General features: G+C 41.6%; 1 protein-coding gene across 1 annotated transcript in view; it reads right to left on the reverse strand.

Moving 5' to 3' along the window:
• Positions 1–4,392: 4,392 nt before the first annotated feature.
• TGFBR3 (transforming growth factor beta receptor 3) overlaps positions 4,393–25,028 on the reverse strand; it is a 211,997-nt gene continuing 191,361 nt past the window's right edge. The window contains exons 15-17 of the mRNA XM_080654990.1: positions 18,075–18,116; positions 15,143–15,250; positions 4,393–7,742 (exon numbers count right to left, since the gene is read on the reverse strand). Of these exons, the coding sequence (XP_080511116.1) occupies positions 7,624–7,742; positions 15,143–15,250; positions 18,075–18,116 (269 nt within the window). The 3' untranslated portion in view covers positions 4,393–7,623. The remainder of the gene's footprint in view (positions 7,743–15,142; positions 15,251–18,074; positions 18,117–25,028) is intronic.

Here is a 25,028-nt window from a genome sequence, read left to right on the forward strand (position 1 = left end):
GGGACAGGTGTCCTCAGGAGCCAGGCCACTCTGAGCCTGTAGGCCCACGTGTAGGCCCAGAGCGGCCGGGGTCCTGGAACGTCCCCAGCCACTCCGGGCCTATGTGCGCAGGCACTGAGTGGCCGGGGGTGGGGCGGGAACATCCCCGGGACACAGGTGCTCTGAGCGCACAAGCACAAGCAGCAAGGGGTGGGGCAGGAATGTCCTCTGCAGCGAGCGAGTAGACAACAGACTGTGAGGGACTGCTTGCCCCTCGCCACGGCAGCGAGAGGAAAGCAGTCCCCTGCAGCGAGCAGACAGCAGGGCCCTGCTTGCCCTTGGCTGTGGCTGCAAGGGGCAAGCAGTCCCCCGCAGGCCCCCACAGAGAGCAGACAGCAGGGCCTGCGGTGGCGTCAAGCAGGCAGGTCTGCAGAGAGCAGAGAACCACAGGGAGCAGGCCTAAGCCGTCAGTAGGACATCCCCTGAGGGCTCCCAGATTGGAGAGGGTGCAGGTCGGGCTGAGGGCTCCCCCCCATGCACAAATTTCGTGCACCGGGCCCCTAGCATAATAATAATTTAAAACTCACTGGCAATGAGGATAATACAAATTGATATAATGATACAATATTTCAAGCATCAGGTTGGCAAAATTTAAAACATGTAGTGCTGGTAATAATAGCATATGTTTATGAAGTGATTAGTGTATCCTATATACTTTATGTGGATTACCTCATTTAATATTCATGATAATTCTAAGAAGGAGATCTTAAAAGTTTTGTTTATTGATTGGAGAGAGAGAGAGAGAAAGGGGGAGAGAGAGATTTGTTGCTCCACTTATTCATTCATTGGTAGTTTCTTGTATTGAACCCTCAACCTTGGCATATCAGTACGACACTCTAACTGAACAACCCCGACAAGGCCAAGAAGCAGATTTTTTATTTTATTTTATTTTTTAATTTAAGGAAATAGCTCAGCTAGAAAATGGTGGAACCAAGTTTCAAACTCAGGCAATCTGATGCCCAGGGCCCAAGTTCTGTTTCTACAGCCCAGTGCTGACTGGGGAGGCCTGTGGCAGCGTGCTTTGCTACAACCTTTAGAGAAACTAATGTGGTAATAGAGATTAATATTTAAAAACTCATTTCCTTTGACCGGCCATCCCCAAAATAAAAAAATCACCATGACCTTGTTATTGACTACTTGGTAGAATTTACCTGTAAAACATTTGACGATGTTTTTTCTTGTTCCTTAACTGTTTCCTGTTTTGTTGTAAATTTCAAACCACTGATTTTCTTAATGTTTAAATGTACTTTTGATTTTCTGTTGCTTCTTGAATTGCTTCTGGCAAATTATTTATTCCATGAAATTGTGTCATTTACTAAGGTGATGTCTCTCAGTTCCCAGTCTACCCTTTTCTATCTTCCTGGCGGTCCTGGTACTGGGACTCAGCAAACCACTCCCAACTCTAACTTCCTACAATCCCCGGCCTACATTTATCAACTCTGTTACCTCAGTGTCCTTTTTCACTTCTTCAACCACCCAACACCTAGTTAACCAATTCCCTATATTAATTGCTGTGTTGAAGTACCTAGTGTGGTTTCTGTTCACCCACCAGGACCCTGACTGACACATCACCCACATAGTCTGTTTTCAAATTAATTGGAATAAAGTTGCTCATGGTGACCCTTGCTTATTATCTCTGCAGTATGTGTTTTGTCCTCTTTTCAGTCCTAATGCATGCATGTGGTTTTTTGTTTGTGTTTTTTACTTAATTTTTGTCTATCTCTAGTAGGCTTTTTACGTAATAAATAGTTCTTGGCATTTTCCCCTAATTTGCTATATTGGATACACTTTTTCAACCTCGTTTCCCCCCGGTATAAACATTTTACAACTATAAATTTCTCATAAATTATTGCTTTGTTTGTTACATGTTTGAATTTAGAATTCTTAAGCCTATATATTTTTAAATTTCTATTATGAGTACTTCTTTGGACAAAAAATTATTTAGAAGTGTTTTAAAATTTCCAAATGTATTGAATATTTTTAAATTATCCTTTTCTGATTTTGAAACTACTTGCATTGTGGTTAAGGAACTTGATCAATATGATTAAGTTCTGTGATATTTTCTGAGAATTCCATTATGGTCTAGTAGTGGTCAATTTTTATAAATATCCCATATGTATAAAATTCTCAAATTTGGGGATGTAGGATTCCATATATGGCCATTAGTTCAAGCTTAATTGCATTGTTCAAATCTTCCTTACCCAAATCTTTTTTGTTTTGTCAACTTCTGAGAGTAATATGTTAAAATATTCTACTGTGATGATGAATTTGTCACTTTCTCTTTGTGACATGGGCACATTTTTGCTTTAAAGCACTACAATGCAAGGGCAACTAGTCAAGGATATAACTGCAGCAGAATATCTTGGCAAAACCCTGAAAATTGACTAAATTCATTGCATGAAATATTAGACAACCATTAAAAAGCATGACTTTATTCTATATTTATTAATCTAGAGGGAGATCCACGTTACATGAAAAAGGCAGGTTTCAGAGTATGTACGTTGGGATCCCGTTTTAGTAAACAAAACAAACATTTCTCTATTTGTGAATACATGTTTTGATATGTTTGAGTTAGAAAAAAAGGCTGTTAACATCCATTCTTCCCAGGCAGTGACTGAAGGGGGTGGGAAAGAGCATTGACAAATAACTGTTTTATTTTGCCTCCTACAATGCCATGTTTTACTCTGGCAACTTAAGGGAAGTTTAGTAAAATAACCATGACCAGCACTCATCTCATGAAGCCTTGTTGAAGATATGCCATGTGAAGAAAGCAAGTCACAAATGTTATATGATCTTACGATAGTGGCATGTGCATGTTGACAAGGAAATGCCTGGGAATACACACACTAAGTCAGTGTTATTTCTAACTGCGAGGATTATGGGGGCTTTTTCACTGCCACCTATGTCGGTATTGTTCGCATTTATTTTATACATACATATTAATGTGTGGGCAATAAAAGTAAATTGTTTTAGAGGATGTAAGTACAAAAAGGCTATGTACTCTCTCACCAAAGAAACCCAAAACAACAACAAAAAACCTCAGAAACTTCAATGCAAAATTTTACTATAATATCATGTAGTTGATAGCCTCTTTGAAGCCTCTTCACAGATCGCCTAGGTTTCTGCTCCATAGACACAAGGAGAGTTTAATGGCAAAACAGTAAGTGGAACGGCTGCCCTGGCTGGGTGGCTCAATGGGTTGGAGTGCTGTCCCATACACTAAAAAGGTTGTGGGTTTGATTCCCAGTCAGGGAACGTACCTAGGTTGTGGGTTTGATCTTGGTTGGGGTACATACAGGCGGTAACCTCTCAATGTTTCTCTTTCACATTTCTCACATCGATGTTTCTCTCTCCCTCCCTGTCTCTAATCAGTAAAAACACATCCTCAGGTGAGGATTAGGAAAAAAAAATGAGTGGAACTGCCAATTTTTCCCTCTATCCTCTTGAGAGGAGCTGGTTCCGAGGTGTAACCTTGGTACTGGAGAATGGCTGGACTCTCATCTGTAACAAGAACTCCAGCCGCACTGCAGGGAGATGCTGTGTAAGCCCCTCGCACTGTTCCTGCTGTGTGAGCACCTTCCTGTGTGAGTGTGAGGGGCGGTTAGCTGGCCTTGGTACCCTTTCAGGTTCCTATTTCTAACTCTCTACATTATTCATTCTTAAAAGGGCAGAAGATAGGGATATAATAGTGTAATTTATAAACACATATTCAATGTCATAATTTAACCTTTGATAGTAAAGGTTTATATTCATAACGTAAATATATCTGGCGAGCTCTAGAGAGGTGAGAGAAGTGGCTGGGAGGTGGGCAGATTATTCTCTTCCAACCAGGTTTAGATTGAACTTTATCCTGAAGGCGAGAGGAGGAAGTATTCCAAAGGTGGAATAAACTTGGATTTATTAATTTGGGGGTGTGGGAGCCAAAGAGGAGTCAAGTTTGATGCCCAGGCTCCTGGTTTGGGCAGCTGGAAGGTGGCAGTGCCATATTGAGAGAGAATACCACAAGGAGCACTGGGGTATTTGAAGGAGACAAAAAAAGTAGACCCAAAGTACACATTATTTCTCTTTCCCTGCCTCTAGGAGATTGACAGAAAGCCCAGGAAAGGATTCCAAAGCTGACACCCACTTCTATGTCTCCTGCCACGTGCTTCCAGAAGAGTGACAGCTCCCGCTGCACTCTCCCTCTGGCCTGTCCCGCCCTCCCTCTGCTCCAGGAAGCCTGGGCTAATCTCAGCCTCCCCCTGGCCTCCTCTTCATCACAGCTGTATCAGATACATTTAGGAGAAAGTCACAATGAAAAAGGGTTCTAGCAGCCTGAGGGTATAATTTAATGATGACCAAACAAGACATGTATTAATAATTGATATATATCTTTTTATTATGCACAAATAAAGTACTTAAAACTGTGGTTATCAAAACTATACTTCTAAGCATGTTCACAAAATTGCCGACACATTGAACAGAGGAAAGACTACATACAACAGGGGTGTTCAAACTGGCCACAGGGATTTTAAGGGTACTCTTTTTACCCTCATAGATGACGAAAAACAGCAACAAAATCCGGCTCATTCAGGAAAAACCAGAAGAGAGAAGCATTGTACTTGGAAACTGATAATAGTCCTTTTTAGAAAAACGTCTGTCAGTTTCATGAACAATCCCCAGCTAAAACAAACGGGAAAAAAATCACACACACGATTCACCCAACAAAATGTGCTCTGTTAACACAACCAGCAGTACAACCATCACTCAAACCATGAGGTAGTTACAGTACAAAAAGACTGGCATGCGAGTGCGCGCCCCCCACAGGCCCACAATCATGCCCACCACAGAACACACGCAGGAAACGGGTTTACAATCTTATTACAGACAAGGACAAGACCATTTTTGTTGTGGTGGTTTAGAAAATGCTATAGAAACAGCTTAGACAGAAGGCATTTCTGACTTTTAAAATACAGAGTAACAGCTGGTAAACCCCACATGGTGAAAAGCTATAGGATGTTACATGATAATCTGCCTTGGAGTTTAGAGCATTTTAACAACAGCCTGAGCATTCAACCAAACAAAACAAACAAAATGGCTTCTGCGCATCCAGGGTGTAGCCTGCAGAAGTAACATAGAGTGTAACTGGAATATAACAACAGTTTTATAGAAACTTGCAAAATGTGTTATAAAGTTGAGCTAGTATTTTGTATTAAAACTGTGAAGTCTGAAGCAATTGGAAATGCTGTAACAAGAGGCTAGGGAGAAAACACTATTATTTTTTTTTTTAAATGCTCATTTTTAAAGAAACATTTCAGAACTACTTACTGACATTCACTCTCCAATTAACATGGGATCAAGTTTTATCAACATGAATTTCTTGACCTGAATAATACTTCTGACAATGAGACCCAAACAAACAGAAGTTGACTCTTTTCTTCTCTTTCTTTTAAAATCTTGTGGTTTACATCTATAAATTTGTAAATTAATTTTAAATCATTTATAAAATCATTGGCAATGTAGCATCTCTCTCAAAAATATACATTTAAATATATTACAAAAAGTTTTAACCCTGTCTATCTAAAAACTGGATCTTTTAATACTTTTTAATAGCTAATTTTCTTTTTTAACAGAATGGAAAGGGTTGTTTTTTTTTAAAGCAAAGAACTGATCAGAAGAATTCACAGTAACTGAAGTTAAACATTTCATATGGAGTAACTTTTTAAAAAATCTAAAACATTTAAATATATCTTTATACACAATTTTTTTTGTAGTAAAATATAGCTATAAGTGACTTAAAGACTCTAGTCTTCTTTGAAGACATCTTTAAACCTTTTTATACATAGAATATGCTAAAACAATACATTCTGCTGAAGGTTAGGCAAAGCGCATTATTTTCAAACACAGGTAGCATAATCTAGTTCTGCACTCTGATACCATTATGTTAAGAAATGTTAACTAAAGGAAAAAAATTATCTAATCTCATATCTTCAATTGTATGTGGAAATATGCAAAATTATAGACAACCCAGAAATCTTAGCCTTCAAGTCATCTTTTTTGGTTAAAATTATCCTGATTGAATGTCTGTGCCTCTCAAATAAGTCAGAATATTACTCTAGAATTGAGTAACCTTCTTGTTTGCCTTGCAGACATTGCCCTTAGGTCTTGGGTATCATCAACATTTCCTGCTGACGGGCAGTGAGATTTGCTTATGAATATTTTGGGGTAGAACCTAGCCTGTTCTATTTGCAGAATGTTGAGTTGTTTTGGGGAGGGGAGAGGCGATCTGGAAAAAGAATAATATTTATTTGCAATGAAGCTATCCTCAGTAGTAAATGATTTGGCATGGAAATTTTTCCTCTGGCTTCTTTTTTAACATAGAGGTATCAGTTGAGCTTACTTTAATTGCAAAATGGCAGGATATTGTTCCATTTTCTTCCATTATTCCACCTTGAATTCTTTCTGAGTTTGGGATATATTTAAGGCACGAGAACTACAGCAATCCAAATGAGTGTGCCTGTCCCCTGTCTCAGCACTTTCTTGGCAGAATTGGTGACACTGTTCACGTGACAGGCTCTGGCCTGCATTTGCATCTTACAAGAGCTTGGTTTTTACAAAAGGGTCTATTCCAAAGGTTGACACATTTTGAGTAGAAACACTTATCCTCCCAAATATATTTAAGAATACATTGAACTCTAAAGGTATAGGAATTTTTTAAAGGGGCATTTTTTTCTTCTTCAACTGACAAAACAAATGTGGCAGATGACATATACTTTTACTGGCATACGTATCACCGAGCAAATTCCTCCTTAATTTTATAACTAAATTTTGCCCTTATTTATAATTAATTTATCTGGACACAATGTAATAAAGGGGAACACATCTGCAGTCCCAGATTCTGGCCGTTTTCAATTTCTCTTGGCCTATAAAGAAATGGGAAATCTGCATTAAGACGCTTGCAGTCTGTGTGCTGGTGCGGGAAGAGGGAGGAAGCTGAGAATGTGCTCAGCATTGGTTTGGGCCCAGGGCACAAGAAAGGAATGTTGCCTTGCTGTGTGTCAGGATGCGGACCCTGAGGGCAGCACCTGTTAAGCGCAGACAGGGCCTCCCAGGGTGCGGCAGCAAGGTGAGAAGTGTGCATCCAGAAGGTGCGAACTGCGCGTGGAGGAATGCACTTAGAAAGTCTTGAAGCATCTCTTTCGCTTTCCATCTTGGTTCAGTTACAAAGGAATCTTTGGCCACATCTCACTGGTTCTATCTGGCTGTCATCCTTTCACCAACTCCTGGAGTCTGGGTGGAACTCAGGACACATTGAACCCAAATTATAGATGTTCTTACCTGGACAAAGCAGCATTTTAAAAACGGGCTTGTGTTTCACATTGTAAGCCCCCAAACCTGTGAGGGGCTGGTGGGGAAGGCCACCACCTAAGCTTTCTCACATGGAAGTCCAGGGGACACACTGAGATTCGCCCTGGGTGGGGGGTGAATACAACAGGTGATGTTTATATTGAAATTCACTCTCTCTTTACAAAGGAACCACAGTCAAGCCTTTCTGGAGTCTGGCCACACGTGCTGTCAGGCCGAGCCCGTGGCAGCGGCGCTGGGCTAGGCTGTGCTGCTGCTGGAGCAGGGCGTGCTCTGCGTGCTGCCGATGCTGTGGGCCGCGCTGCTGTTCTCCGAGGCCGGCGGCGAGGTGGGGACCTGCTGCCTTCCCGCAGTCTCCCCTGTGGTTGGTGAAGAAAAGGGGCAAAGAAAGACACGTTACGGGCGTTCGTTCCCCCAAAAGACCATTTCTCTTTTTGCCATTTTATCTGGTGTTCATCTCAGTCATGGGCAGAAGCAGGCAGACCAGAAGGCCTTCCCCCATAAGGTGGTTCTGTTTGTTGATCTTTCGTTGTTTTTTATTTTTATTTTTTAAAATACGTTTTTATTGACTTTCAGAGAGAGAGGAAGGGAGAGGGATAGAGAGAAATATCAACGAGAGAGAAATATCATCGATTGGCTGCCTCCTGCACGCACTCCCACTGGGCATCCAGCCTGCAACCCGAGCATGTGCCCTGACTGGGAACCGAACCGGCCACCTCCTAGCTCCTGGGTCAACGCTCAACCGCTGAGCAATACCGGCCAGATAGTCTTTTGTTGTTTGTAAAGTCTCCTTCGTGGGAAAGCTAGAACTGTTTTCTGGGTGACTGACAGGCAGTTACAGTGGTTAACACCCCTGACAGTTGAGGACGAATCCCCAGGATTCCAGTGCCTACAACCTCGGAAGAAACCACCACCACCTGTAGCACGTGACCCAACGGACCAGCACTTGTATTCAGGAAACACTGTCCATCTCCTCTCATTGTAGGGCTTGGGAGGGGAGACCTTTAAACTGAAATAAGAGACCACTGGCAGTTTGGAGACCTTTTTCTCAATGCATTCAAAATGTGGGTGGTGAAGCCTCGCTTTCGCCCTCGTCACAGCAGAGAGCGCCGTGCACCCCAAGCACATAACCTAAAATCGGAGGAGGAGGCGCCTGCTCTCAGAAAAACCTTTGGGGGAAGGGGTTCAGCTGTTCACACATGGGGACTGTGGTTGCCAGGGAGCACGCCCCCCTCCTAGGCTCACTGTGGGGCACACTGTATCTCCTAACACAGTAAACATCCCACTTTTCATTACGTACCCCACTGCATTTGCGCTAAACCCATCCCTGTGCCAAATGTGCAGTGCTTTGGAGAGGGAGGAAACCCGGGTCACACACATGGTTTGCATTTAGCGCTGCAGAAGCCTGGGAGTTAAGTGTTTTCCTCCGTGCAACTGGCCTCAGGGCAGCCCTCAGAAATGGCTCTAGGTAGGGAAAAGTGATCAAGGCTCTCCGATGACAAACACTGCCTTTTCTTGGGAAAGTCAGAGTGCACACTTCATAAAGGAGTGGTCAGCAGTCTCCCCCGACCCCCTCCGATGTCTGTTTATGAACGAGCCGCCTCTTTCCTGTCCTCCTTCCTGTCCCACTGAAAATACACAGCTATCAGCTGAAAACACATGAGCAAAGGCTCTGCCCTCCAAGCACAGGAGCCGAGCCCGTTCCCTTCCAGGGGCCCCTCCAGAGCCTCTGCCAAAAAACAGTTCTGCAAAAGGTAGAACCGGCTCATGCCCTGGGTCTGGTTACAGCTTCCCCACCCCCATTATAGGAACCGCAGTGACAACACGCATTTTCACAGCAACCTCAGGGCACTGACAGACTTTGCTGCATATCTGGGCCTTGCTATATTTCCTCTGATTATCTTTTCTTCTGGGATTGGTGGGATGGAGAGGAACTAGGAGGTCAATATTCCGCAGAAGCAGAGAAACACTATTTTTTCGGCAATTTGTATTTCAGACCCTCCCCAGCACTGCCCTCTACCCGTCCTGTGTGTTATGTGATTAAAGGCTGGGAAGTTTGCTTCCATGACAGTGGCTTTCTGTCACAAATTGTCTTTCCCCACAGTGGGAGCTTTATTTCTAAAAAGAAATCAAATCAAATCTCTTAGTTATTCTGATGTCCACCCCCGACCCCACAAAAACCCAAAATAACAAAAACTTCCAGAGACCCAAACAACTCGTGATATACTTTTAAAAATTCAGCCCCTCACAATCCACATGTGTATCCACACCCAGCTGCCTCCTCGTGTTATTAATTAGAAGGACCGATGTGGCTGTGTGTGAAGCACATTTTAAATATATATTTTCCCCATTTAAACAAAGGCTATATCAGGAAAGCAGGAGGCAAGCCAACATCCCAGTCACCCTTTTTGGCTCACCTGGGCTTCATTTGTTTAACCTGAGAGCAGCTCAAGCAAGGAGGCCTGGGCTCCTCTATTGACAATGAGCAAGTCTGTCCCATCCTGACTTTGACATGTGCCTGATTATTCACACTCAGGAAAAGTGCCAGCACTACTCCCTGCCCAGGAAGTCTGAATATTTGCTTTCTGATGTTTATTTGCCGTATGTAATTTGTTGCCTTGTCAGTTTATTTTAATCAGGGCCCATTACAAAGGTCTTTCTACTCCCCGAGTTTTGGAAATTCTAGTGCTGTTGATGCAAAACACTGTCCCAAATGAAACCCACGCTCATCAAAACAAAGAAACCCCTTATACTCAAGATGGCAGGATACATTGTATCAGGGTGGCTAAGTCAACTTAACCTAGCAATCCATGGACTTGGGCCAACAATGTGCCCAGGAGAGTCTCTGTCTGTGAATATGCTTGGAAATGTTGAAAGTACCATCTTTAGACTATCCCTCTGACCTCTGTGGCTATTTTTACATGTAAGACATGACATTTCTCAATATAACCAAGTTGACAAAAATTTGTACGTTTTGAGCAATTATGAATACATTTTTTCAATGTCAGATGGTAGTGGTACTACAGAAAAAGTCACCATGAGAAGAGGGGGTTAATGTGCAGATGTTTCTGCTTAAAAAATGAAAAAAAAAAAAACAAACCCTGGGTTCTTCTGAGATGGATTCTCTGCTCTCTATCACCGTGACCTCTGACTTCTTGGAGTACTGGCTTTCTCTGAAATATCCCTTGCGTGACAAATACAATCAGCCTACTTCTGGAGAGGATGGGCAGGGAGGGCCGGGCGGGGGGAGGGGGGAGCGGGGAGAGGGGGGCGTGGTAAGCAGTAGGCCAACTGAATCAATGTAAGGAGTTTAAGGAAAGCTTCTTGCTCATAAATACCAAACTTGGTCATCAGGAATGTCTTCCGTCTTCATGTTTTGCTCCTAGAATCTCAAACCACATTGAGGAAAGAGCCATTTGGTGCATGGGGTACTCAGAAGGAGGGTGCATTAGGACGTAGTTTCATTATACCTAGCTCTGTGGCTGAGTCTACATATTGCCAGAGAAGCTTTTAGAATATATATATATATTTAAGGGATAATCTGTTTTATTTCTTTAGCTTTGCATGGAATTGTCCGGATCTGATTTCCTGCCACCTCTTTGGCGGTCTCACTTTACAACCGGGTCCTTATCTCTAAGTCTTTCAGCATGGTGGGTCCTGGGGAAGAAACTTCATTTAAGAAAGATCTGAATGATATGGAGAGGCGCAATGGGGAAACCACAGATGGAAGACTTTTAGAGAAAGGTGAGAGGAATCTCGATTATTTAGCCCAAAGGAGACTGTTTGCAAATATTGTCCATAGAGGATAATTACAAAGAGGAACAGACAGCTGTTCTTTCTATCCCTGAGGGCAGAACACAAGGAAATGAGGTTAAATGTCAGGGATAGGGATTTAGGTCACAGAGAAAAGAACTTGCTGATTATGAGGATCGGTTAGTTCTGGGGGGAATGTATAGAATTTCTTCCTTGGGAGATATGTAAGCACTGGATTGAAAACCATAAGCCTGGGGGTGATTTAGATTTAATATTACTTGATGCTGGGAAAGAAGACAGATATTTTCCTCAAGGTCTTTGTGTTGGTTGCAATTTTGTACCAAGTAACATCTTAATCTCTTGGTATCTTAATTGTAATGTTTTTCACAAACTCACTCCTGTCAGGAGAGTGAACCAGACTGCCTTTGGTTTAGAGAAGTGGGTCACTTTCACACATTGACCCACCTCACTCTCCAAGCTCTAAGTATTTTTGCAGCCAAGACTGTAGGAGGGGTGGGTTAGATGTTGCTGTAAGTTGTGGGGAAAGGAGAATTGTTCCAAGACAGGAATTAAAATTTTCCACATGCCCTGCCTACTACTTTCTGTCTATATTCCTGCGGGACGGCCCACCTGCCTGCACCTGCACCTGGGTTTTGCGTGGGTATCTCCCTTTAACTTACCCGGAGCACTTGGGTGAAGTCACCCCAGGGTCTTCCCTTCGGTTCCAGCTGCATTTTTCTGATCCCTGGACTTAGTCTCTTGCCTCTTACTTAGTCGCCTGGTAGCCTAACTCCTGCTGTTTCTCTCTTCACCTGGACTAGAGGTGGGAGCTGGGAGAAACTTCAGCCCTCTGAAAACATTTGGAGCCCCCAGAGCTGTTCCTAATGACAAGCTGTTAACCTGACTCAGGCAGAGCAGGGCCTGTGCTTTCAGAACACACGGTCTGTTCCTCCGAGGACTGCTGAACAGAAGCCCCTGGGAATGGAACAGGCACACTTAATTCAAGACCCCAGCATTTTATTATGCTCTGTGAAGCATAGTGTTCCTCCCACTCTTAGATTTTTTTCCTGCCTACACATATAAGCAACCTTAGATATCTTATATTTTTTTGTAGGACTTCGGATTTCAGAAAGCTTTTCACATGCATTTCTTCTTGAAGCACTCTCACCTCCAATAACCCTGAGGAGTAGGGATCATCTCCATGTTTACTAAAGGGAAATATAATTACTGCACCTGGGTCAGGGAATAAGACTAGCAGCTGAACAAAGTAGAGCTTCAAGTCCAATTTCTGATGACAGCCCACACCTACAGATTGTACAGACACACATGGAGGGCAGCCTTCCTCATTCTCTAGCCCACCCCCACCTTTCCCCTTTTCCTTTTCTTTCTCCTCTTATTCTCATCAAACTCTGAGTGCACCCTGTTCAGGCGACATAAAGGCACGTTTGAAGTAAAGATAAATTATAACAACTAACCTATCCCTCCTGCAGAGTTTTCCCTACAAAAGGGAGGGCATTTAGCTTGGAAAATGGGGAGGAATCATTTTTGAAATCAATAACAAGTGACTGAAAACTTCTCTAAACTGAAAGAGTGAGCTTTTGAAATAATTACAATTAGGATATCAAAAGATCGAGACATAAATTGGTACCAAGTCGCAACCAACTCATAGGCCTGCAGGAAAATCTCACCAAAATGACAATTTACAGATTTCTAATTTTACTTACATATTTTTGAGCATTTAAACCATTTTTATGCATATAATTCAGTGACATTAACAACATTCCAATGTTGAGCAACCATCACCATTATTTAACTACTAGAGGCCCAGTGCATGAAATTTGTGCACTCAGGGAGGGAGGGTTCCCAGCCTGCCCTGTGCCCTCTCACAGTGCGGGAGCCCCACGATCGATCTCCCCAAAGAGGTAGGCCCCGCCCACCCATCCAGGGCTCCTTCATGGATTGCCCCAAAGACGTAGGCCGCGTATGCAGCATCAAGTCCCCACCCACCCACGTGCACCTCGCCTCATCGTGCACGCAGCCCCACCCACCCGTGTGTGCCTGCTGCCCACGCAGCCTCCTGGTGATGGATTGTTACGGCATGAGGGCATCACGGCGTGAGGGCATGACAACCACATAGGCTTTTATTAGTGTAGATAGGACATTTTCATCATCTCAAACAGAAACTCTGTACCCTCTAAACAATACTCATTCCCTCTCCCCTCAGCCCCTGGTAACCTCTGTTCTATTTTCTGTCTTCATACATTTGCCTACTCTAGGTATCTTATAAATAGAATTATCCAATATCTGTCCTTTTGTGTCTTGTAGCTTATTTCATTTAGCATATGTTCTCAAGGTTATCTTTGTTATAGCATGTTTAGAATTTCATTCCTTTTAAAGGCTGAGTAATATTTTATTGCATATATTTACTACATTTTGTTTATACATTCAACTGTTGATGGACATTTGGGTTGGGCTATTTACATCTTTTGATTATTGTGAATGCTGCTGCTATGAACATGGGTGTGCAAGAACCTGTTTGAGTCCCTTCTTTTAGTTCTTTTGGGTATATACTTAGAAGTGGAATTGCTGGATCATATGGTATTACTACATTTAACTTTTGAGTAACTGTCAAACTGTTTTCTATGGTGGCTGCACCATTCTACATTCCCATCAGCCATGCACAAAGGGTTTCCATTTCTCCACATTCCTGTCAACATGCTATTTTCTGTTTATTTTCTATAATAGCCATCTTAATGCATATGAAGTAGGTATCTCATGGTTTTGATTTGCATTTCTTTAATGATTAGTGATGCTGAACATCTTTTAATGTGCTTATTGGCCATTTATACATATTCTTTGGAGAAATGTTTATTCAAGTCCTTTGTCCATTTTTAAACTGGGTTGTTTTTCTTCTTGTTGTTGAATTGTAGGAATTATTTATATATTCTGGGTATTAACCTTTAATCAGATATATGATTTGCAAATATTTCTCTCATTCTGTGGGTTGTCTTCTCATTGTTTTTTAAAATGTATTTATCTTTACTATTGAGGGTATTACTCTCTCACATTAATGTTTCTCTCTCCCTCCCCCTTCCTCTCTCTCTAAAATCAATAAAAACATATTGAAGAAAAATAATTTTGGGGATTGGAGGAGCATAATTTGAAAACAAAGAGCTCTGTTTCACCATTTGTATTTGTTTACAATTCATGAAAATATATTTTGAAAATTTAAATAACTTTCTAGAAAGAACTGAGAATTTTGTGTTTATCAATGAGGATAGGTCAAGAAATGTTGGTTTAAATTTAAACCATTAGTTAGGGCAGTGGTTGGCAAACTCATTAGTCAACAGAGCCAAATATCAACAGTATAACGATTGAAATTTCTTTTGAGAGCCAAATTTTTTAAACTTAAACTTCTTCTAACGCCACTTCTTCAAAATAGACTCACCCCACTTCTTCAAAATAGACTCACCCAGGCTGTGGTATTTTGTGGAAGAGCCACACTCAAGGGGCCAAAGAGCCACATGTAGCTCGTGAGCTGCGGTTTGCCGACCACTGAGTTAGGGACTCTGGTGGGCTCAGTACCTATGCAAATGTGGTAACAAAATCTTGGCTTCCCTTCTCACCTCCTGCCCATTTATATTTCTATTCTGAAGTCTTTAGCATCGGGGGAATAGTTTATATTTTCAGTTTGTCTATATTACCTTCCTTTAATTAAAAAAAAACACCACAAAGTAGCTTTATTAAAAGCTAAACTTCACCAACATCTCAACTGCAATTAACTTAAGTAGTTTAAACAACCCTTTTCCTAAAACTGTTTAAAGCTGATTATATTTTTGCAAAACCCAATTTATGCCAAATCTGTAAATGTGAAAATAGGGGGAATGAACTTTCACTCTCTCTCACTCATTATCGCATCCATTCATCCATGCAATGAAACACGGAGAGTCCGCTGTGTGGCAGGCACCCTGGATGTCCCCAACTACTATTCAACAGTCACACTAACCTGTGTGGGAGTAGATGTACCACAGGGCCCCCGTTAGGAGTGCTCCGATCACAAATGCTGCAAACGCAATGCCCATCACAGTTATGGTGTCCAGACCGTGGAAAATTGCTGTGGAAGAGAAATACTTCATGTTAATCTGCATCAGACGCTGCAATTTTATATTTGTTTCACAAGCACCATCCGAAAGGCTGATCACCAAGTGATACAATCTGAGACAAAGTATACTGTATTTATAACTTACAAATTTTTTCTTTAAAGAAAAATTAAGTTATCAGACTTCCAAGATTCCTCAGTTTGCAATTATTTTGAGCAACAAACTTACTAAAAAGATCAGATTTGTAAACTCTGTAAAACCTTAAGTCTATGGTTCATTGTCTATTTGAATGGTAAAGAGCCTCAAAAATTCAGAGGTTAAGATGCTTTGGAAAATAAGGTGAACTTCCATTATAAAAATCTGACTCACTACTTCTTATTCATTGAACACTTCCAACGAGAGACACTACACAGAAAAAACACTTCAAATACTTTACAAACATATTTTAGGCACATTTAAAAGCAGGAAAGATAACAGGAAGAAAGGAGTGAGAAGGAGAAAACAAAGTGAGGGTAAACTATTCCTGTGTATTATAACATTTCACTGATATCCTCATATTAAATCCTCAATCTTAACAACTACACATTGTGTCACTTAAAATAACCTACTTTTTAACACTTTCCAACCATGATCTTTCTATGAGGGGAACGGAAATACTTCCGGGGGATGTCAGTGGGGAATGATGTCAGTTTTAGGGTCAGCAAAACAGAAATAGAACCAATTGTTTCTCTCTTTGGCAAAGATTTTTATATTTGAAATCAATTCCAGGCCACAGAAATAGAACATTTCCTTTCATTTAAGAGAACTACCTTCTTTGAATCACTTAAGAAAAGTTAAAATCAGTTTCCAGGGGAGAGGGCTTTTCGGCAGAATAAAGATTTCTAAGGTCTCTGTTTTTATAATTTCAATTTAAGCGATAGGCTCGCCCCGTTATTTCAGTACTGTGTCTAGGTTCCTCTCCAGTCAGAAGTGACCCCAGGTGACCTCTATGTAAATTAAATCTCTTTGCCTTTCAACTCACTTCAGTGTAAAAGATCTAGTTATAGACAAATGTAACCCCTGCGCAGCCCCAGAAAAGGTGCAGGAAAGTATGTCATGGTGGAGACGATTCTGGAAGGATCCCAACTCCCAAGTTCTGGTCCCTAGTTGTCTAGCCAATACCCGTTGGTGTTCATTTAACTTCTGAGAAATTTGGGCTAGCCCTACTTGACGTGCTGCAGGCAGGAGGTGAACCAAAAGAGTTTGAGAGAGGGCTGGGGATCCCCTAGAAGGAGTAAGAAAAGGGCAGAACTCTCTGGAGGTTAAGATGAACCTAGCCATCTACCTCATTTAATTTAATCTAGTTCACAGAACGGATGTTAAAAGATGTCTTGCCTTTTTACACCTACAGATCACAAAGTGAGGCAAGATTAAAGCTTTTAGTGAAAACATCCCAAAATTCTAGAGATGGAGATGTCATTTATGAAAATCTGACCAGGTAAGTATGAGAGCATGTGTCCATATGTGTCTCCTTCTGGGTTAAGGATACTGTTCCATGATAGCATTAAGGTAATGCACTTATTTAATAGAATGGTTTATAAAGTGCTTTGCATAAAGGAATTCTCCAGGGTGACTGTCATGTGTATGCGAGGGAGTCAGCCACGGAGACTAACTTGGACAGTTTCAAGGAAGGAAGCAACACCATCTAAAAGCTCTGGGTGTACAGCCAGGAAGCCCAGGTCCTAGTCCTCTAGGCTTTTAATTACAACCTCAATGTTAACTACAACCATGGGCGAGTTACTTAATTGTTTCTGGGTCAGAGTTTTCTTCCACATAAAGTGATGAAACTGGCCCAGGTAATTTCCAAAGCATTGTTTTGTAGTAGTTGGTCTCTCTCTCTCTCTCTTCCCTTACAAGCCATCTCCCCCAACACCCTTCGGACTACAGATTGTCTTGAAGGTACAACTAGTTCCCTTAGCTCTACTTGAAGGTACAACTAGTTCCCTTAGCTCAGTGGTCGGCAAACTCATTAGTCAACAGAGCCAAATATCAACAGTACAACGATTGAAATTTCTTTTTTTTAAAAAATATATTTTATTGATTTTTTACAGAGAGGAAGGGAGAGGGATAGAGAGTTAGAAACATCAATGAAAGAGAAACATTGATCAGCTGCCTCCTGCATGCCCCCTACTGGGGATGTGCCCGCAACCAAGGTACATGCCCTTGACTGGAATCGAACCTGGGACCCTTCAGTCTGCAGGCCGACGCTTTATCCACTGAGCAAAACCGGCCAGGGCTGAAATTTCTTTTGCGAGCCAAATTTTTTAAACTTAAACTTCTTCTAATGCCACTTCTTCAAAATAGACTCGCCCAGGCCGTCGTATTTTGTGGAAGAGCCACACTCAAGGGGCCAAAGAGCCACATGTGGTTCGTGAGACACAGTTTGCCAACCACTGCCTTAGCTTAACAAGTGAATGCTGTTGACAATGGTAAACAGTAAAGCAAACCACTGCCATAGCTGTACGCTAATGCTTTCAGTTCTCAACCGATGTAAGCATGCAGATAACAAACTTCTCTCTCTAAAGCTAAGAAAGTGACTACCTTTCCATTAAGGTCATACACACCAATGGGTCAGCAAGTTCACATTTAAAAGTGGTGAAGGTACAGAGGGAAAAAGAAAGGAGAATGAAGTAAGGACAGAGGGAAGGGGGGCAGGAAGTATGAGAAAAAAAGAGGGGAGGGAAAGTAAGAGCATAAGTCTCCTTATCAAAACTCAAAGTTTGGCATATGCGCCATAATCAACTCATTCTTATAAAAGCCCAGGAGGCTTTATTTCAAAATAGTTGCATAAAGACTTACGTGGAGAAATTGGATTCGGTTCCTTAATGTTTGGACTTGTTCCTGAAACAAAAACATAAATCACGATGCATCACCCAGAGAAATCAAGTTTTAAGCAAAAGGTCATCAAAATCTCTACAGAGTCTGACACTTTTCTATTTGTTAATACTTTGTGAAAGTTCTGACTGTCCTTTTAGATACCAGAATTATAACATGAATTACTCAGAAATTTTAAGTGGTAGACTCTAACCATCAATGGTACAGGTTCTCTGGTTTGAAAAATACTTGAAGGCAAACACCTACATGTAAGGAATTTGTGTGTGTGTACACAATTTGTGTGTGTGTACACCTTTATAGTTATTTAGGAAAGGATTCAATACCTTTAAATACCATGTTTCTCCGGTTTATTATAATATTATTCCTAATTTAATGTACACAAATTCTAGAAGAGAATCTTTATTTTAAACCTTAATGCTAGTGTAGTTGAGGTCCTCTTCATCACACATCTGCACTATTTTTAAAAAATATGTTCTTATTGACTTTTAGAGAGAAAGGAAGGGAGAGGGAGTGAGAGATAGAAACATCAATGATGAGAAAGAATCATCAATCGGCTGCCTCTGGCACGCCCGCCACTGGGGATCGAGCCTGCAATCAGGCATGTGCCATGACCAGGAATCAAACCAGTGACCTCTTGGTTCCCAGGTCGACGCTCAACAACTGAGCCACACAGGCTGGGCTGCACTATTATAGAGCTTCCCCAATTGCTCTCCTTGTCTCCACCACTGCCCCACTCCAGATATTTCCTCCTCCACATGTGCCTCCCAGAATGAATTTTCCAGAGCCCAGAGGTGGTTATGCAATTGCCCTGCTTAAATGGCTCAATGACTCCCCTTCATTTATAGGGAAAATATTCAAACTCTTAGTGCAGCACACCAAGTTCTGCCTCCCTCCTCTTCACACCTCTCTCCAGCCTCCTTTCCTAATGGGGTCCTTCACCTATGCTGGGCTCTTCATAGTTATATAAGCCCCCCACATTCTCCATGCTGTTCTATGCTATCACGCTTCGTAAGCCCTCCCTGAAACACTCTCCTTCCCCGACCTGTTTTGTTGGCGTTTTCAGTGGGAGGCCTCTCTGACTCTTCCACTGCCCATGACCCTCTCCCCGCAACCCCCCAGCAGGGCTGCTCTCTCCTGCCTCTGCTCATCCCATCCCTCCTCTGTTACACATATACCACTTCACATCATAATTCTCGATTCCCACCCCCACCCCTCTGAGGGCAGAGTCTAGCTCTTACTCAGTCCGGCAGAGAACAGGCCTGCAAGAAACTTTTGGTGATGGATGATTAGAATGTTGTTGATGTACTTTTTCAAAGTGGAGGCAATAGAGAAAACTTGAAATAATACTATTTGAAAACGTTTGTATGCCTCAACATTTCTATAATGCTTTCGTGTTTACAAAGTGCTGCATAGCCATGATCTCATGTGGGGTTCACATCAGCCCTGTGAAGGAGGCAGGAAAAAAATTATCACTATTTTACAGATGAGCAGCCTGAGACGCTGATATCCCGTGACCAGCCCAAGGTCATAGCTAGAAAGTATCAGGGCAGGGCTGAACCAGAATTCCAGATTCTGCCTCATAGGCTAACTGGCTGGCGAGTGTTGCTCTGCCCTTAGCTGGGGAGGCAGTAACAGAGAAGCTACTGACACACAGTTACGCACGTTCCTCAGCAGTGAGAACAGCAGACCGGGGGTGGCATATTGTTTTTATATGTCCTGTAAACTAAGAATACGTTTTATATTTTTTCATGGTTGAAAAAAATCAAAAGAATAATATTTCATGACATGTAGAAATTATATAAAATTCCAATGTATTCCCTAAGTAAAGTTTTATTTGAACACAGCCATGCTCATTCATGGACATCTGGTCTGTGGCTGCTTTCATGAGGCAACAGCAGCACTGAGTAGTTGAGGCAGGGACTGTACGAGCCACACACTGGAAAGATTCACTACCTGGTCCTTTATAGGAAAAGGGTACTGAGTCCTGGCACCGACTCTGCCCCTTCTCTTTAGCATTTAAAAGTGATAAGTGTTAAAAAAAAATAAATAAAATAAAAAAAGTGGTAAGTGTTGAGTGCCTCTCTTTTCATCTCTATTTTCATTCAATGAAGAAGGAATACACACTGTGTTGGACTCCACAGTGAAGTGAGAAGAACTTGTGAAAAATTGACCAAAAACAAGCAACGTTTGAGCTGCTGTTTACAAAAACAAAGAAGCTAGATAGGATTGTAAAATCTCAGGAATAGACACGTCAGCTGGGCTCACCACATCCTCGAAGCACAGGGTAAAGTGGTCCAGCCGAGGGGAAGGCATGCTACCAGAGGGGTCAGAGCCACTACCACTGAACGGTGCCTCCTGGAGCTGTGCAATATGGTGGCACTGGAATGGGTTTACTTAAATAAAATTACTAAGAAAATTAAAATAATTGTGTGATTTTAAGAAAGTCTCATTCAGGATGCAGAACACCCACCAACATGCCCACAAGGCACTCTTTCCTGGGCGTTTGGTTCTATCAGCCTCATTGGCAGTAATAAAATAATGACAATGACACTTTATATTTGTACATCTCTATTGTGTGTTACAACTGACAAAAAGCGTTCACGTATATTTTTTTTCATTTTAAACTCCCCAGAACCCTATGAAATAGGGGTAGTTAACCACAACATTCTCCAACTTTCAAGAAGTAGTGGTTTGATTTGCTGAACTAAATCCAAAGGCATTTAAAGGTCTCCACAGTGTGCATCATGTGAGAGATATACACACTTCTGGGAACAGTTCCATCTGATTAACTATCCATGGCTCAGTTTTGTCACTTAGAATCCCCAAGAGGTTTTAAATAATGACTCTCCCCCAAGGAGACCTCCCATGTAAGAATTTAGCAAGGCCTGTGTGATGGATGACATTGTTTTAAATTTCTTAATGGACTTATGTTATGGTCTAATCCTCTTCCCCCACCCCAAATGGGGGCCTTCTCAGAGAGCTAAGCAGAAAAAGTCGTTGCTTATGTCCCGGGGTAAAGCTCCTCCATGATTCCTGTGCATAAACAATAACAAGTACAAGCTGGAGCACTGAGGGTGGAGGAATGTTACCCTCTAACTTCTTTGTTCCAAAATCCCTAGTAAGTTCGGAGTAGAACTAAGAGAGTTTGATCTCTACGGAACCCTGCAATCGAGTTGGCATGCTGAAAGGAAAAGAGTGGCCACAACAATATTTACTTTGGTTTAAGAGTCAGATTGTAAGAAAGGAATCCTAGCTATTATTGTAAAAAGAATTTTAACAATACAGATTTCTTTACAGAAAGAACAAACTATAATCAACATTCTGAATTGAATCTTTTCATATACTCTGAGCAAATTTTGGTCAACCTCTAGAACCAAAAGTTTCCTCCTCGGAGTGGCAGGCACGGTTTTCATAAACGGGACATTTCTGGGGTTATGCATGAGTAACTGACCACAGCTTTTTGGCCTCCAACTTTCAATTCAGTTCTCCTCAACATGCTAGAATGAGCAGGCCCCAAGGAAAACAAGTTATCTAATTGGTACCTACATCTATTGGTATCTGGCAAAGAGGGAAGGATGGGGAGATGAAGAAGCTGGAGACTCAGGAGGCCTTTATGAAGTCACATTTAAGATTCAGTTTTTACTCACTTTACTTCACTGTAAATGAACCCCTTTTCTGGGTTGTTTCAATATTTATGGCATTTGCTGCAATTGCCTAGACGCTAATCTGTATCCTTCCACCAGGATCAATACTTCTCACCTGAGCCTGATTTTTGCTTCCTGCCCTCCAGGGGACATTTGACTAAGTCTGGAGACATCTTGGGTAGTCACAGCTGATTGTGGAGGAGTGTGCTATGAGCAACTAGTAGTTAGAGGCCAGGGATGCTGCTCAACACCCTCCATTGCACAGGACAGCTCCCCACACAAATGCCATTTGGACGTTATCCAATCAAAAAACCAAGAGTGCTAAGGCTGTGAAACTGCACTACACCATGAAGGCCTTAAGGACAGAATAATCTATTTACTATATGCCAAGCATATAGTAGGTACCCAACGGACATTTTTTTTTGGGGGGGGGGGGAAATAAGTAACCATAAGTATCATGTATATCTTATTATTGTGATCTTATCAGCTTTCTAGTGGGATCTTTTGATGGGTCTTAACTTTTAGAGGTGCACACCGGAATATTTATGGATGAAATGAAATGTCTGGGTTTCCTTCAAAACAATCCAGGGACAGGAAGTGATAAAACAAGATTGGCCACGAATTGGTAATTGTTGAAACCAGATGGAGGAGGGTTCATGGGAGTTCATTCTATTTTTGTATATATTTGAAATTTTCCAGATTGAAAAAATTTTAAATGTGAAGCACATTGAATTAAAAAAAAAAATGCCTAAGATACCTCTTCTCCCTTATGGGATAGAAACTAAATGTCTTGGTGTGTCAATGAAGTATTTCTATATTTCTTTCTTCTCACCTTCCCCTCATTTCTACCTCAGTCTGAGGACAAAACCTGGCTGGTGCTTTAGAGTATTTTTGTTCTGGAAAAATCAAATGTGTTCCAAAAAGTAACGCCTCTCTTGGATTAACTTCCAACTGACGTTCACAACTTTCCCTTCCATCCCCTTCACCTCCTTCCAAAAACTCAGTTTGGCTGAGAGGTTACAGGGAAGGAAAGGAAATTAACATTTACTGAGTGCCCATGATATGCTGGGTGCTGTCCTGAGCACACTTTTATTGTCTAAAAGTTATGTGGTACAAATATGGGAAAAATTCAGTATTTTCAACATTTAATTTGTTCATTTTAACTCGCTGAGAATTACATATTATATGTAAATCATGGAAAATTTGGTATGACATTCATTGTGGGGTTTTTTGTGTCCATTTTTCATGTGTATGTCCAAAATTTTAGGGCCCCAAATTTCAGAGAAATTACTCTTCCCTTTCACAGTTAAAAACAAAACAAAACACACATCACTGACGTGGTAAAACCAATTTTACTGAGGAAATGCTATAAAAAGTGGTCACAGCATCCAAAGCAAATAGCACGCACATGCCTATACTTCAAAATATGTCAGAAAATATGGCAGGATGGCATCACCTCAACTATTTTAATTGTTTTGCCATAAACCATAATATGCATAAACTATTCATGTTTTCTGAGCATTTTTGTGAGTTATAATTCAAAGTCACAGAATGTCTCCTAAACTTTAACTCTCTTAAATAGTTTACATGTTTCCCAATATCTTAACCCTCTGGGGGAACAGATTTTTTTTCCTAAAAATCTTCATCTTCTCAGTTCATGGGGTGTTAACTATTTACTTGTAGTTTTTATTAAAAACTGGAATCAACTTCCACCTAGGATAAGGCATAGGGTTTAAGAGCACAGGCTCTGGGATCAAAGTGCCTGGAGTCGAATCGCAGATCCACATTTATATGTGGTGTGACCCTGGCCAAGTTACTGAGCCTCCCTCTATACCTGCCTCACAAAGGGGCTAAGGGGATTAAACATAACCCCTATGAAGCACAGAACTTTGTATTAAGTAAATGCTCAATAAATGTTAGACAATCATTATCTCCATCGCCATCATCTATTGCTGAAAATATAAACAGCAAAAGAAGGTTCACCCAACACTGGCTCCCAAGCAACTGAGAAATGAAAACTGACAAAGATGTGCTGCAGGAGCTCGGGAAGTTTCCACTAAAAACAGTGGCCCAGAGGAGGGACCCCGAATTATTTATTTAGTCTTGATGGCCTGTTCTCCCTGCCCACAGAAGGAAGAAACCTTGCTTGAAATGTGCCCATGCTATTGGCAGGAGCCCCTGAGAGGACCTCTGCCTGGCTGTGAAGGTGGCAATGAGAGCCTTTATCAGCTGCCCCAGAAAACTCAAGGATTGAGAAATACAACAGACCCAATGGCCAGGAAGGCCAGAGCTCCCATGGCCTTGAGCACCTGTGTCAGTAAAAGGACAGTAAAAGGTCCCATTGGTTGGAAAATGTTCATCCCAAATGTCAATCCCAATAGGAGCCCTGCCCACTTCCAGAGGGAATATAGGATCTGTGTCTTACTATAGAAACACACAAAGTTGTCTGGAAGGAAGAAGAAATTCATGATTCTATTATTCAAATAAACAAATGCTATTAGGCAAATGTCACATTCCCTTTTCAACTGACTGTTCCAATGCACTGAGAGGCAGGGGGAAAGCACAGACTCAAATGCCTGCGTTGTGGAGAAATCATTTAGAGTCAAAGGAGAAGAAACACAAAAGGTAAGAGGAGTCACTCATAGAGCTGAAAACTGTCAGAAAACCTACCCCATTCAGTGCAAAGTTAGAAAGCGTCTATGCATACAGCCCCTGGGAAGGGGCCTACAGTCTAACCTCAATTTGTTTAACAAATCTAAGCAGTGAACTTTCATCACTGCACACTTCTCCACCAAAATCTAGTCTCAATTAGCAAATCTCCTGAAAGTGCTTTGATATTTGGTAGAACTTTCCCCTTGAACTTCATGTAAAGAAAACACTGACCCTTCAGAATAATTACACTAAGTTTAAATGAAAGCAATTGCCTAATTTACCAGAGGAATTACTTAGAAAAATACTACCAGACTTAAAAGAAGAATGAATGAATTACTGGAAGTTATACTGCTGCAATATTAATGCCTAATTATTGTCTGGCCTAGGAAAAAGCGAGCTGCTGCCTTCAATTACCAGCAGAATTACCGCTCTCAAAGTAGGTAAGAGTAACAGAGGGAGTAGGAGGTGGCTGCTGCTATTGTTAAACCACTTGCACAGTACAAAACAGAGCCAGCTGCTGCCCAATTGTGAAACACTTTGCAACACCATTAATTTCTTTTTCCCTGGACCCAATAAACATAAACTAATTGGGCAATCGATTTATTGAAAAGACTATGCTGCT

Source organism: Plecotus auritus (assembly GCF_963455305.1).
Source record: "Plecotus auritus genome assembly, chromosome: 2".
Taxonomy (NCBI): Eukaryota; Metazoa; Chordata; class Mammalia; order Chiroptera; family Vespertilionidae; genus Plecotus; species Plecotus auritus.